Source organism: Microtus pennsylvanicus, chromosome 8 (genome assembly GCF_037038515.1).
Source record: "Microtus pennsylvanicus isolate mMicPen1 chromosome 8, mMicPen1.hap1, whole genome shotgun sequence".
Lineage (NCBI taxonomy): Eukaryota > Metazoa > Chordata > Mammalia > Rodentia > Cricetidae > Microtus > Microtus pennsylvanicus.
This window is the reverse complement of record NC_134586.1, coordinates 75,465,211-75,481,954: the sequence shown is the minus strand read 5'-3', so window position 1 is coordinate 75,481,954 and position 16,744 is coordinate 75,465,211. Positions and strand designations below refer to the sequence as shown.

At 38.0% G+C, this 16,744-nt stretch overlaps 1 gene segment (V, D, J or C); it reads right to left on the bottom strand.

The window, feature by feature from the left end:
* The window catches only part of LOC142855349 (immunoglobulin kappa variable 4-1-like), a 40,728-nt gene extending 24,572 nt beyond the window's left edge, over positions 1–16,156 (bottom strand). The window contains 1 exon segment of the V gene segment in view: positions 16,105–16,156. Coding sequence covers positions 16,105–16,153 — 49 coding nt within the window.
* Between the last annotated feature and the right edge of the window lie 588 nt (positions 16,157–16,744).

Genomic DNA, 16,744 nt, shown 5'->3' with positions numbered 1-16,744 from the left:
AGATATCTACATTAAGGGAGCCGTTTTAGGGCTGGCAAGAGACTTTGCTCAAGAGGGGATCCCAGGTGTCCACGGGGATGTCCCCAGCTAAGTCCTTGGGCAGCAGAGGAGAGGGTGCCTGAACTATCCTTGCCCCACTATCACACTGATGATTATCTTGAATATCACCATAGAATCTTCGTCAGCCACAGATGAAGATAGAGACACATACCCTCATCAGAGCAACGGACTGAGCTCCCAAGGTCCAGTTGAAGAGCCGAAGGAGGGAGAAGATGAGCGAGGAAGTCAGGACCTTGAGGGGTTAGTCCACCTGCTGAGGCAGAGTGCCTCTTCTAATGGGAACTCACCTAATACAGCTGTACCGGGACTGTACTAGCATGTGATCAAACCAGACTCTCTGAATGAGGCTGACAATGGGGACTGACTGAGAAGCCATTGATAAAGGCACTGGGACTTTTATCTACTGCATGTACTGGCTTTTTGGGACCCTAGTCTATTTGGATGCACAGCTTCCTAGGCCTGGATATAGCGGGGAGGGCCTTGGACTTCCCATAGGGTTCCCTTAATGAGGGAGAAGGAGGGAGGAAGGTGAGTGGGGGAGCGGAAGGGGAATGGGATGAGAAGAGGAAGTGTAAATTTTTAATGGAAAAATAAAAAATAAAAAAGTATAGGTAGTGGGTTTCATCTTATGGAGTGGACTTTCAGTCAAATCAGACATCAGTTGGTTAGTCCCAAAAGATTTGTGCCACCACTGCCCTATCATATTTTGCAAACAGAACAGATTGGAAATAAACGTTTTTGTTAATCTTGTGATTACAGTTTTCTTTGGTAGCATGCAGAGTACCTTTTTGTGTCATAGATATTAGAAAATTGGGGTGAGTGCTTCATGTATGAACCAGCTTAACTTCTTCATGCTTAATGAGTTTTGTGAGTGTTATCCTTAGCAATGGGGCCCCAACATCATTACAGAAAACAAACTTTTTTCTTAGCTACAGCATGAGTTTCGTGAGATATCCATGGGATACCCTTTACCAAAAGCTCAACTGAATGCAACCTATTTCTGCCACTAGAAGCCTCACCTGGCTAGAAGAGATGGCCAGTTGAGACTAAGTATCTCCCATTAAAAGAAGACCTCATTATTATAACATTCATAGATTCTAGGAATTTACACTGTATTAGATTTCCACTTCATTCCCATTTGCCCCACACACTTCAAGTTATCTCTTGCTGCACTCTCTTTCCCTCCACCTCATGTCTCCTATTGATGGAGGAAGGCCAATGGTTAATTACTAAAGAAACTGCTTGGTCTGATAGGTTAGAACATAGGTGGGTGGAGTAAACAGAAGAGAATGCTGAGAGAAAGAGGAAGTGAGCTCAGATGCCATGCTCTCCTCTCCAGGGCAGACAGATGAAGCAAGCCGCCAGGTCAGACATGCTGAATCTTTCCCAGTAAGACTGGTGCTACACAGATTACTAAATATGTGTTAGGCAAGATAAGCCACCACCTCGTGGTGCTACACACATTAATAGAAATGGGCCAAGCAGTGTTTATATGAATACAGTTTGTGTGTTGTTATTTTGGGGCATAAGCTAGCCAGGCAGCCGGGAGTGGGTGGCAGGAACGCAGCCCACAAATCCTTCTACATCCTATATCTGATTCCCTGCTCCCATCTCCACCCACACACAATCTTACCATAAAATCTATTCTATTTCCCCTTCCAAGGGAGATGCATGCATGACACCTAGACCCTTCTTCTTTACCATATCTCTTTGGGTCTATGTATGGTAGCTTGGTTACTATTTGCTTAACATCTAGCATCTATTTATAGATGAATGCATACTATATTTATCTTTCTGGGTCTGGATTACTTCACTCAAGATAATTTTTTTTAATTCCATCTATTTTTCTGTGAATTGCATGATGTCATTTTATTAATAGCTGAGTAATATTCCATTTGTAAAATATACCAGCTTCTTTATCCATTTTTCTGTTAAGGCAAATCAAAGTTGTTTCCTGTTTACAGTTACTGTGAATAAACCCACATGCACATGGTTAAACAAGTGTCCTTGTGGTATAATGGAGCATCCTTTGGGTATGTGACCAATATTTTTATAGTTGAATTTTAAAGTAGATTGATTCTCAAATTTCTGAGGAACTGCCATATTGACTTCCAAAGTCAATGTACAAGTTTGCCTTTCCACCAGCAATGGAGAAGAGTTCCCCTTGCTCAATATCTTTGCCAGAATGAGCTGTCATTTGTGTTATTGATCTCAGTCATTATTACAAGTATAAGATAGACTCTCAGAGTAGTTTTAATTTGCATTTTTAAGCCTATGCTGTTGAACATTTCTTTAAGTGTTTTCAGTGATTTTATTAACCTCTCTTTAGAATTCTCTATTTAGATCTGTGCATCATTTTTAATTTGATTACTTTGTCATTTGATATCTACGTTTTTGACTTCTTTCTATATCGTGGGTATTATACTGTTATTGGATGTGAACCTGGTCAAAGTCTTTTCCAGTTATGTAAACTGCCACTTTGTACAATTAATTATGTCCTTTGCCTTACAGAAAATTTTTTATTTTCATGAGGTTCCATTTATTAATTATTGATTTCTGTGACTATTTGATCATTGTTTTTTTTTGTTCAGAAAATCATCTTCTGTGCCAGCGTATTCAAGGTCTCCTGTGCCAAATTCTCTTACATCTAGTTCAGTGTGCATGGATTTTTGTTAATCTCTTTGATACACTTGAACATGACTTTTGAGCATGTTGATTAATATTGATCTATTTGCAATCCTCTACATGCAGATATCCAGTTTGATCTGCATCATTTGGTGAGTATGCTGTCCTTTTCTACAGTGTGTATTTATGGCTTCTTTAACAAAAATTAGATGTCTAAAGGTATGTGGATTTATGTCTTGGTCTTTAATTCAATCCAATTAATTGATCCACATATCGCATTTTGTGCTTTCTGCTTTTTTTCTTTTTTGATTGGGAGACTTTTAATGACTCCTTCCATTCCCTTAAGGATAATGGGTGTATTTAAATTCTTTATCTTGTCTTGATGTAATTTTACTATATGATACCTATCCAGAAAATTGTTCAATACATTTAGATTTTTTAATTTTGTGAAGTACAGGTTTTTGAAGTATGACCTGATGATTCTCTGGATTTCCTGTGTCCGTTGTTATATCCCCCTTTTTATTTCTTATTTTGTTAATTTGTATATTCTCTATCTGCCTTTTGGTTAGTTTGGAAAAGGGTTTGTCTATCGTGTTGATTTTCAAGAATGAATTCTTTGTTTCATTGATTCTTTGTATTGCTCTCTTAGTTTCAACTTTATTGATTTCAACCCTGAGTTTGATTATTTCATGCCATCTACTCCTCCTAGGTGAGTTTGCTTCTTTTTGTTCTAGATCTTTCAGGTGTGCCGTTAAGTCACTAGTGTGAGATTTCTCCAATTCTTTATGAAGGTACTTAGTGCTTTGAACTTTCCACTTAGCACTGCTTTCAAAGTGCCTCATAAGTTTGGGTACATTGTGCATGCCTTTTCATTGAATTCCAGGAAATCTTTGATTACTTTATTTCTTCTTTAATGTATTGGTAATTCAATTGAGAGTTGTTCACTTTCCATGAGATTGTAGGCTTTCTGTAGTTTGTGTTGTTTTTGAATTACAAAAGTAATTTATTAAATGAGAATCTATTATTTCAAGAAAGTAGGAGATTCCGTGCTCCTTTATCCCAATCTTCCTTTTTTCCCCAAGTTCCCCCCTTCCTCCCCTTCTCCCTTTTCTCTCCCCATCTCCCCTTACCCCCATCCCACCCCACCCCCAAGATCTCAATTTTCTCCCCGGCAACTTTGTCTACTTCCCATAGACAAGAGGATAACTATATGTTTTTCCTTTGGTTCACCTTCTTACTTAGCTTCTTTAGGATCACCAATTGTAGGCTCCGTGTCCCTTATTTATGGCTAGAAACCAATTATGAGTGAGTACATCCCATATTCATCTTTTTGGGTCTGGGTTACCTCACTCAGGATAGTGTTTTCTATTTCCATCCATTTGCATGCAAAATTCGAGAAGTCATTGTTTTTTACCGCAGCGTAGTACTCTAATGTGTAGATATTCCACACTTTCTTCATCCATTCTTCCATTGAAGGGCATCTAGGTTGTTTCCAGGTTCTGGCTATTACAAATAATACTGCTATGAACATAGTTGAACAAGAGACTTGAACCTAGAGTGGCTCCCAGGTGCCCAAGCCGAGGTCCCCAGTTAATTCCTTGGGCAGCTGGGGATAGGGAACCTGAAATGACCCTAGCCTATAGCAATACTGACGAATATCTTGCATATAATCATAGAACCTTCATCTGGTGATGGATGGAGATAGAGACAGAGACCCACACTGGAGCAATGGACTGAGCTCCCAATGTCCCAATGAGGAGCAGAAGGAGGGAGAACATGAGCAAAAAAGTCGGGACCACGAGGGGTGCACTCACCCACTGAGACAGTGGAGCTGATCTACTGGGAGCTCGCCAAGGCCAGCTGGACTATTACCAAAAAAAGCATGGGATAAAACTGGACTCTCTGAACATGGCGAACAATGAGAGCTGATGAGACGCCAAGGACAATGGCAAGGGGTTTTGATCCTATGTAATGTGCTGGCTTTGTGGGAGCCTAGCCAGTTTGGATGTTCACCTTCCTAGATATGGACGGAGGGGGGAGGACCTAGGACTTACCACTGGGCAGGGAACCCTGACTGCTCTTTGGACTGGAGAGGGATGGGGAAAGGAGTGGGGGGGAGGGGGAGAAGGGTGGGAGGAGGGGGAGAAGGGTGGGAGGAGGGGGAGAAGGGTGGGAGGAGGGGGAGGGAAATGGGAGGCTGGGAGGAGGTGGAAACTTGTTTTTTGTTTTTTTTTTTCTCTTTTTCTCATTTTTTCAATAAAAAAAAAAGATTTAAAAAAAAAGAAAGTAGGAGATTCCTTCATGCTTATTCAAATATCTATGCTAAGGTAGAGACTTAAAAGTCACTTGTCTTCAGATATGCTCAAGAAGCCCAGAGATAGTGTCTTGATGTTCTTTGGTCCCTGTAGTACTTTTCTGGTGATGCTTTGGTCCTCAGTTCTACCAGCATCTTTATGAATGTGCTTAAATATGTATATTGTCTCCTTTTTCCTCGGTCTCATACCACACAGTAGGGCTCATAGGAGAAGGCCCTAGACAAGACAATGAATATCTGGGAAATAGGCTTCCAAAACTGTGGTGATGAGGAGAAGCAGAAAATAGGTACTATTAAGAGCAAATTTAGAATCCCCATTAACTCTTAATGTGAAAAGAAAAGGAAGAATGTCATAACATTTATAGAAATTTTAAAGAAAGAATACTTTTTCTTAATATACAAATGTATTAATGCCTAAAAATTTCCAGAAGGCATAGTTCTAATGAATTTACCTTTCTAATAAGATTACTGTTATATAACAGGTGCTGATGAAGTCAGCATCTTTTCTCAGAGTAGCACTAACAGATGAGCACTCACATTAGATCTGAAAGTCAGGAAAGCAAAGTATAACATTGAGCAGCAGGTGCAAACAGATTCAAGGATATATGTAAAGGCTAGAGAGACACCATCATGCTGTTGCAGAGAAATGTGGGCCTTGGCAACCCAACCCTGGGTTACAAGGCCAAGTAGCAAAATGGGAGGCGGTTGAGGGGAGGAGGCAGAAATCCTTAATAAATAAATAAATGAATAAAAAAGAGCACATGTTTACCCAATCCACATGTTCTTTGGTAAATGTACTCTAAATTTTAGACAAGCAGAATATCCCTCACTTATACTGACAACTTTCCTGAACATCTGATACCACTTTACTTAAGCAAGTTAATGGACTCAGAATAGATCCCAATCTCTAGCTCCTTGTGTATCTTCTGATTTGTTTCATGACCTCAACTGAATATTCATTTCTAACAACTAAGTACTGTAACCTATGGGGTTTTTTTTACTGAAATTGAGAGGATAGTAGCTTTTTTGTGTTGCTGGTGCTGAAAAGAGAAAAAGTTGGGATTCATGGGATTTTTCCTGATTGCTTATCCTAAACCACCCCACTGTCCCTCAAAGTCATTCTTAGATACAGACACCAGAAAATGCATATGAGGCAGTCCAGCCTCACATTTCTGTTTCTCTGGATGGCTTATGACATAATATGTGTCACTGTGGTAGGGGTATAATAACTTTTCTGACAGTGGTGTATCCACCCACTGAAATGGTGTGATTGATCTAATGGGAGCTCACCAAGGCCTGCTGGACTTGGACTGAACGAGCATGAAATCAGACCCGACTCTCTGAATGTGGCTGACAATGAGGACTAACTGAGAAGTCAATGATAATGGCACTGGGTTTTGATTCTACTGCATATACTGGCTTTGTGGGAGCTTAGTCTGTTTGGATGCTCACCTTCCTAGACCTGGATGGAGTGGGGAGGACCTTGGACTTCCCACAGGGCGGGGTACCCTGACTTCTCTTGAGGGAGGGGAGGGGGAGGGGAAGGGGAGAGTGAGTGGGAGAGAAATGGGAAGAGGGCAGGTAGAAATTTTTAATAAATAAATAAATAAATAAATAAATAAAGAAAGAAAGAAAGAAAGAAAGAAACATGGACAATTGAGGTATGTCAAACATTTGATCCTAGCACCTGAAAAGCAGAGGCAAAGAAATCTCTGTGCTTTCAGGGCCAGGCTGTCTACATAGTGAGTTCCAGGCCAACAGGATCTGCATGGTAAGGCCATGTCTCAAAAACAAATAAGCTCTAGGTTAAGACTGTTACCCAGTATATGTAAGTAAGATCATTAACAAGGTTTACTATTTTTATTTTAAATGACAGGTAATTTTTTCCTTTAAGTTTAAAAATATTCTTTAATTTTAAAAAATATTGGACTATTAAATCCAGGAAAACTTGTTTGAGAAATTTTAACAGTAATATCATTATTGAGAAAAAATTATTTAATTATAAGATATACAAATAAAAATGCTTTCATGAGCATAAGAATTTTATATTTTGCATTTTTTCCTTCTTACTCAAACAAGCCTTTTACAGAACACTAGTTGAGATGTCGCAGGGGGAAAGACATCTGATATGATGAGCCTCAGGGAGCAGCAACCCCGGAGGTTTTTGCTTAGACCTAGGGGACTGTGGGAGGAAAGTCTATTCCTTGCTGACAGTAATAGGTTGCAGAATCATCAGCTTCTACAGTATTGATGGTGAGGGTGAAGTCTAATGAAGCCTCATTACCACTGAATCTGGCAGGAATTCCTGATGGTAGAATTCCTTCATTATAGATCAAGAGTTTAAGAGGCTCCCCTGGTTTCTTTTGATACCAATGCATAAGATTTATGCCAAATTTATTGACACTCCCACTGGACTTGCAAGAGATAGTAACACTTTGTCCCAAGGACACGGCCAAGGAAGTAGGAGACTGGGTCAATACAATGTCTCTAGTGGAGCCTGAAATGACAAACACACAAACACTATTGTTGCAGGTGTACCAAAACTACCTCTCAGTGTGAGACATGTAGCAACTATGACAAAAATCCCAAGCATCACTCAGAGCTGTCAGCAAGTAAAAGAAAGCCTGGGAAAGGTAAAAATAAATTACAAATGCCAATGACCAAGAGCTGAGAGGCAAGGAAAACATCTGTGACTATATTAGATACTCCCAACACTACCCTTCACCTTCTCACCAGGGACCCAGAAGAGCAGAACCCAGAAGAGGAGAGCAGCTGACTTCATCTCTGAGAGCTAGACTAGACAATGCTTTTCAGGACCCTGACAAGCTGCCTTTAAGAATGCTTTCAACATCTCGGACCCTTGCCTAATCACACAACATGCAAAGTAGCTTAGGAAAATATGTGCTCAGAGGAACATTTGTTCTTGTTCAGTAGTGTCTGTGGTTGGCAAAACCATTCACAGAGCAGCTCAAGATCATACAAACAGATTTTATGACTTCCCTGCACAATCTTCACCCCATTCCTTTAAAATGCATAAAATATATTTTGATCATGTTTCCCCTCTGCCAACTCCTTCCACATCCTTTCCACCTCTCTACCAACTGAACTACATATTCTCTACCCTTCTCCTTCTCCTCTTTCTCTCTCCCTCCCTCCCTTTTACTTTTTTCTCTCTCCACGTGTTTTCCCCACAAAATTACAAACAAACAAACTTAAAATAACAAGGCAAAAATGGGAAAACACAAGGAAAGAGCAAATGTCTGTCTGGTACATATTCAGGATGGGGAACACCTAGCCACACAAATACCACTTTTTGTGTTCTAGCCGCTGAAGGTTTCAACTGAGGAATCCAAGAGATTCTTTCAAAAGATCTAATGACCCTAAGAGACTGGAGTGATTACTGACTAACGTTAGATTGGTTTTGGAAACATTAAAGTTAAAATTATTACTTTAAAATATCTTAATGGTTAAAAATATAAGGAATCAACAAAAAATTACACTGAGATATTCTACTTTATGCTAGTGAATAAGACTATCATCTATCATAAAAGTTTTAAAAACATTATAGTCATTGTAACAGACAGAAACCATAATATAAAACCACAACCAGTCAAAATGCAGGACTGTCAGGCCCAGTACCAATGGATACATCTACAAAACACCTTCCTCACCCTACACTAAGAGTTGTCAGAATGGCTGTAAGAACCAAAGATTCAGAAAATTTGCTATGTCTCTGTCTCCTTTCATCGCTTGCTGAAGGTGAATATTCAGGAGGATGCCTATATGTTTTTCTTTGGGTTCTCCTTATTTCGCTTCTCTAGGATCACTAATTATAAGCTCAATGTCCTTGGTTTATGGCTAGAAACCAAATATGAGTGAGTACATCCCATGTTCCTCTTTTTGGGTCTGGCTTACCTCACTCAGGATAGTGTTTTCTATTTCCATCCATTTGCATGCAAAATTCAAGAAGTCCTTGTTTTTTATTGCTGAGTAGTACTCTAATATGTATATATTCAATACTTTCTTCATCCATTCTTCCGTTGAAGGGCATCTAGGTTGTTTCCAGGTTCTGGCTATCACAAACAATGCTGCTATGAACATCGTAGAGCATATACTTTTGTTGTATGATAAGGCCTATCTTGGGTATATTCCCAAGAGTGGTATTGCTGGGTCCAGGGGTAAGTTGATCCCGAATTTCCTGAGAAACCGCCATACTGCTTTCCAAAGTGGTTGCACAAGTTTGCATTCTCACCAGCAATGGATGAGTGTACCCCTTTCTCCACAACCTCTCCAACAAAGGCTATCATTGGTGTTTTTTATTTTAGCCATTCTGACAGGTGTAAGATGGTATCTTAAAGTTGTCTTGATTTGCATTTCCCTGATCGCTAAGGAAGTTGAGCATGACCTTAAGTGTCTTTTGGCCATTTGAACTTCTTCTGTTGAGAATTCTCTGTTCAGCGATGAAAGGAGACAGAGACAGAGACCCAAATTGGAGCACAGGACTGAAATCTCAAGGTCCAAATCAGGAGCAGAAGGAGAGAGAGCACGAGCAAGGAACTCAGGACTGCGAGGGGTGCACCCACACACTGAGACAATGGGGATATTCTACTGGGAACTCACCAAGACCAGCTGGCCTGGGTCTGGAAAAGCCTGGGATAAAACCGGACTCTCTGAACATAGCAGACAATGAGGACTACTGAGAACTCAAGAACAATGGCAATGGGTTTCTGATCCTACTGCACGCACTGGCTTTGTGGGAGCCTAGGCAGTTTGGATGCTCAACTTACTAGACCTGGATGGAGGTGGGGGTTCCTTGGACTTCCCACAGGACAGGGAACCCTGATTACTTTTTGGGCTGGGGGGGGACTTAATTGGGGGACGGGGAGGGAAATGGGAGGCGGTGGCGGGGAAGAGACAGAAATCTTTAATAAATAAATAAATTTAAAAAAAAAGAAAAGAAAATTTGCTATGAGATTATGTCTCCTAGCATGGTCAGAAGATTCACATATAAAGTCTTCCCAACATATCCACCTAAACACAAAATGGACAAGGACAACAATAGACATGCTAAAGTGAACAGGGAAAGACCTCAATGTCGCAATACTATACAAAGAACCACAGTTAACTAAGGAGTGCTGAAAGTGGAAGAGTCTTCTCCATGGAAGACCACACCAACTAATTATTCAATACCAAATAGTCACTCTAAAAACACACATACAAGCAACATTGCACAAACCAGGCACATTGTATTTAGAAATATATGTGTCTATAAATATTCATATATGTATGCAGCAACCATTAATGAAAAAAATGCCATGATTTTGAAAAAGAGCAAGAAGTGGTATATGGAAAGATTTAGAGGAAGAAGAGAGGGCAAAATCATCTAACTACATTATAATCTCAAAAAAAGAAGTAATAAAAATTTTTAAAAATTTATACACTGCAATAACTGGCCTATTACTTGTATTTAAATTTCTGTATTGTAATACACTTGTTTACATATTTTTTATTTTACAAATTGTCACTTTTTGAAATAAACAAAATTCTGAAGAAAAAAAGTTACACAAACTGATTTTCAGTCATGTGGACCTAAGTTAAAACTCAAGATTTTTCCTGTTCTCTTCAGTGTGTGCTTGTACATGTGCATGCGTGTGTGTGTGTGTGTATGAATGAAATTAAACCCATATCTGTTATAATCCACAAAACTAACTTCAAATAGATCAAAGGCCTAAATTCAAAACCAGTAATTTATAAAAGAAAGCATAAGCAGTACTCTATGTGATATTAATAAAGAAAAGAGCTTCATAACAGAACTTCATCTACCCAAGATTTAAAGCCAAATATTGATGAGTGAAACTTCATAGAAACCGAAAAACTCCAAAACAGTTAGTCAGTTGGGTGAAGAGGAAACATAAAGAATAGAAGAGAATATTTGCCAAATAAATACCTAATATAGAAAAATATCCAGAATATTAAAATGGCTCAAAACATAATGAATAAAAAATTAAAAAAATAATAGCTTATTCAAAAAAATTGGCTTGCCATCTGACCAGAGAGTTCTCAAAAAACCACAAGTAAAAATGACTAAGAAATATCTTTAATAACTTATCATTGCTAGCTATTAGAGAAAAGTGAATTAAAACAACTGTTAGATTTCATATTACCCCAGTGAGAATTGCAAAAATCATTGGAAAAACTGACAAAAAATGTTAGAGTAGATGAGAAGAGAAAATAAACCTCATTTACTGTTGGGAGAATTATAAACTAGTCCAGTCACTCAGGAAATCAGTCTGGAGAAACAAATAAAATTACAAAATAAATCTACCATATGACAAAGCTACTCTATTCCTTCCATTTGCTCAAATGACTCAATCAACACACTGCTCCACAGATACCACCTAGGTCAGTCATGTTCATTGGAAACAGTCTAAAAGTTCTTCAGTGGAAATTGGATAATAAAATGTTGCACATATATATTATAGAATAAACAAAAATGACATTTGAAGGTAATGGATGGAACTAGAAAAGATCACATTGAGTGAGGTAACCCAGATACAGAAAGACAGACATTACATGTTCTTACTCATCAGAAGCTCCTAGATCCAAATCCACATTCAAGTAACTGAAGGAAAGTAAAAGAAAAAAATTACTGTAGCAAAGAAAGAGAAGCAACAGGTAGCAGAATAGAAGGGTATAGGTGATATGAAGGGGAAGAGTGCTTTAATTAAGTGGAGTATAAAAGAAATATAAAGATTGAGAGTAAACTGTATCTATGTCTGAAGATCATAGAAAATCCTATTATTAACTATCTAACTAAAAATTCCCACAATACATATAAATCTTATATACAGAACACCCCCATACACAATATTTTAATGAAATATCCCAATTATGCTGAAAATGTTCTCCCCAAGAGCCATAAACTATCAAAAAATGAAGAAAAAAAAAGGAAATAAAAACATCAGGTAAGACACTGTTTTTTGAGTTGTTGCTCAGGGTTGTCAAGAGAATCCCAAAACATTACAGACTATTGTTGTTGCCCTTGATTGCCACCCAGAGGCAGAAGAAGGCAAGTCGTTATTGCATTCGGACACAGACCTAGAGGATCCAAGCTGGATATAGCATGTTAGTTCCCTCACTGAGGACTAGCTTTAGACATCATATAAGCTTCCAAAGCAGGAAAGGGACCTATAATCCTACCCAACTATGATTCCTATGAGTAACAGTAATGACCACCAGGGTGTGGTAATGCTACAATTACAATAATTGCACACATTATCTTGTTAGTAACCAACAGCTCTTTGACAAAACTTAAACCTGTTCAACAAGAGGAACATTATGCCTCATACTGGAAACCTATCCAACCACCTGGGGCTAATGTAGTCCTAGGTACTGGAGGAAAACCTACCACTATCATGATACTAAGCCGGCATAATCACCAACTGCATTCTTTTTATTTGTCCTTCTATCCAAAGAACAGCACAGTTCTCTCTCCTCTTCCAGAAAACTTCTCTTAGAAACATATGCAGATTCTTACAGCAAACCAGAATTGATAAAAATGCAGGCAGACTTGATGAGTTTAGTGAAAACTGATACACCTAAAACACAACTCTTACATCTAAGGCCTAGAGATCATTTGGGAACAGGTGTTGGAATGATTATATGAGCCAGAAAAACAGGAAGTTATCTGTGAGGTTGTGTTTGCTATGAATATCAGAAGCTACACACGTGACTGCTCACCAACATGTCTGCCTAAAAATGAACTGAACAAGAATGACACCAATAGACACTAAAGGAACAAGAATGACACCAATAGACACTAATGTGAATGGGAAAAAGATTAGGAGGAATGAACCCTAGATATAGAACTACAGGAAACTGAGGAAAACTGAGATTAGGCCAAACAGTATTCCCTATGAAAAAGAACACTAATTGGTTATCCAATACCAAATGGCTAACCCTGAAACTGTATACATCCAAGTCATATTACATAGGAATATTAGGCTATGTTTATATATTTAGGAATATTCTTATATATGTATACATATGAGCAACAACAATTCAGAGACGTCACGAAGTTTAAGGAGACCAAATGAGGTATGTGGGAAGGGTTGGAGAAACTTGGAATACTCATAAGGATTATCTCTGATGCTAGACTTGGAATAAAGAGAACCTCATTTAGGTTTCCTCAGACCAACCATGAGAGAAACCACTCATGCCATTCCTGGAGTTCTGAGGCACAGTATTGTTGTTTAATGAGCTGCTAAGCAAGAAAGAAATTCATTAGTTGGTAATAGAAATATAAAGGTGTCAATGTTATGAAAACCTCAGAGACCTATACAGCTACCACCTTCTTCACTGAACTCACTGCCCAGATGGTGCTGAACCTTTAATCCTAAACTGAATGGGTGCACCTCTGCCCTTTTTTGCCACTGGAATTTTTCTAAAATGCATCCATAGTCAAATGATCACTGCTGAATGCTGTTTTACCAAAACTCAAGTAGGAACAAATTATAAGGACATGATATGTGCCTTCTGACTTCTTGACAATGTTCCATAATCATGGAAGGAACTCTGAGCAAGGACAGGAGAGAACCAATAGCAATCTAAACAAGCTTCCTGCACCTATGGTTAAAACTTCCAAGCTCCCGAAAAAGACACTTTCTCTTATGTGGCTCAACAAAATGTTCAAATTGTAATCTTATTCCAAGGTAAAGTATATTTTCTATCTCTCTTCTAATTCATGTTGTATATTCTTATTCTCCGGGTCTAGCTATATTCCAATCATAAATCCACTAGAATGTTATTCCACTGTCTTTATTTTTTTGCTATTATAGTTTTTTTTTTTCAGCAGCATGACTCAAAAGGCTTCCATGTGTAATACTTGGTTCTGACCATATGAATCCAACCATTGAAAGTGAATGAATCATGAGTGTTCTGACTCAACAATTACCTGATTCATACATTGCTGAGTCATAATTAAATGGCACTATTGAGAGGTGGTAGAAAGTAAGGGGTCAGTGACAATTGAGGAACTAGGGGAATGCTTTAAAGACTACGTTGAGTCCTTGGTTACCTCCCTTTACTGCTCAGCTGCCATGAGTTAAGCATCTTTCCCCTGTCATACCCTTCCTTCAAGGTACTTCACCATATTTGGCATTTGGGTCCACAGTGATAACACCAACATACCTTGGTCTGAAGTAGAAACTATGATCCAAATCATTGCTCTTTAAGCAGTTTTCCTCAAATCTTTTGTCACAGTGAAGAAAAAGGCAGAATCAGCATAGTTCACATCATTTTAAGATTTTCCTGGGAAATTCCTGAAATATCTGTGTTTCTAGGCACAACCACATCATGAAAGTTTGGGCACTCTGATTTCCAAGCAAACAGTTTTAAAGTATTTGGAAATTCCCAGCAATTTTATGTAGTCTATAACACTCTCATTCTCAGCTATGACTCCAAAATAGGTGCTTAGTAAATTTCCTAATAAGAATATTGATGAGATTAGTCTGCATATTGTTTACATAGGAACACAAATTAATACCATCTAAAAGCACTAAATTCTATTAATTTGTATGTGATGGAATACTTTAGACTAGCATATGGTAACACAAAATTATATACAACATTGGAATAGAAAGCAGTTTCTAAGTCTCCAATATTGAACAGCAGATAAGTAGTCTTCTGAAGGAGATGTGGCCACAGAAATACAGCAAAAAGCCGGGACATGGTGGCACATTCTTTTAATCACAGTACTCGGGAGGCAGAGGCAGGAGGATCTCTGTGAGTTCAAGGCCAGGCTGATCTATAATAGCTAGATCCAGGACAGGCTCCAAAAGCTACAGAGAAACCCTGTCTCAAAAAAAACCAAAAAAGAAAGAAAGAAAGAGGCCAAAAATTATATTTTCTTTCCTTGTGAGTCCTACATATGTTGTGTGTTATGTTTGCATATTCACAAGTATATGTATGTATGTGTATCTCTTTTTTATGTGTGTGATTGTAAATGTGCATGTACGAGTATATTTGTATATACAGGTATGTGTGTAATAGGTGAGTACAAATGAGTACATGTGTGTATGTAGTCATGTATATAAGTATATGTGTGTGTGATACAAATAGAAGAGAGATTGCCATACATTGTAACAGCAGGAAAGGGAAAGGGAAATGAGGATGGTTAGTGGGTGTGGTCTAAATATATGTTATACTTGAAAAAAATTGATTTTATGATAATTGAGTACAATGAATATACACTAATAAATAAATTTATTGTCAAGTAAGATTGCTCAGAGGGCAAAGACACTTGCCACAAAGCTTGACATGGGATCTGATTTTGATACCAGAACTCACACAGGAAAAAAGAATCAAGTCAAAGTCATCCTCTGATTGCACTTGTATATCTACATACATGTACACATGCATGTATGCTTGCATAAAAATTGAAATTAATTGAACAGCAATTTAAAATAAGAGAACTTATGAAAAAATAAAAGAACAATCTAAAGAAATGTTCAGCAATAAAGAAGTAAGTGTCCTCTAGAAGCTAGAAAAGGCAAGAAACACTTTCCTAGAGCAGCGAATTGAAATGTTGTTTGCCTACATCATTATTTCAGCCCAACGAGTCACATGTTGGATACCAGAACACCATAACTATAAAAAGATAAATCTCTAATACTGAAGCAACAGAGTTTATGGTAAATTGTTAAAGAAGGAATAGAAAGATAATATTGGATTCTTTTCTGAATTTTCTTTCATATATATATATATTACTGAAATACCAAAATGAATATATACATATATATATATATATAACCAAAAGACATAAGACATATTGAACCTGTTAGTTTTACTGGGATCTACAAACTATTTTATGAATGTTTCAAAAATGTTTATGCTCTCACACAGAAGGGAAAAGTGTCCAGGTCTGTGTGTGGTACATGCAGCTGGTGAGACTCTCAGAGGAGCATCTTGTTGGAGGCTGAATGAAGCACTGTGGGAGGATAGCTATACTCTTACATATAGTAGTAATCTGTCCTGGGACACATCGAAAATTACTTATATACAAATATGTAACTCTGAAATGATTATAATACTTTTGAATTCCTCACCAGACACCCATAACATCAGGGACATGACAATTTGGGTCTGTGACTTCATCTTGTTCCCGCTGACTGTCTGAGAATGATCACATTTCACTTCAAACCTGGTTTATAAATTCTGAGCAGCTAGGCAGGTCTTAAGGAGCCTATGCAAATCAGCCAGCAAAAGTAAAAGCAAGTGCCTGGGCAGTTTGTGTGAGAGTGGCTGGTATCAAACAACAGCTAAAAATACCATCAAAGAGGACATGAGCAATCACTGAAAAATAACGGCTTACAAATTTCTAATAGAAATCTACAAGAACCCAATCCCCTCTTCTGGTCCATGTAGTAAACCACATGCATGTGGAAATATACACAGGATACACATGGAGACACAATAATTTTTTTATGTCTTTAAAAAGAATGCTTAATTACACATATGATATACATACATATGCATTTTGCAGACACATCTTTATGTGGTATGTATAGATGATACCTCATGATTGTGAAGTTAAAGTTGCTTCTTTTTATTGAAAATAAAATCTTTCTTCACTATATTCTGATCATGGTTTCTCCTGTTCCTCTCTTCTCAGTTTCTCCATATCTTTCCACTCATTGAAATCCATGATTTTTTTCTCTTCCTCTTTAGAAAAAAAAGAATGCTAAA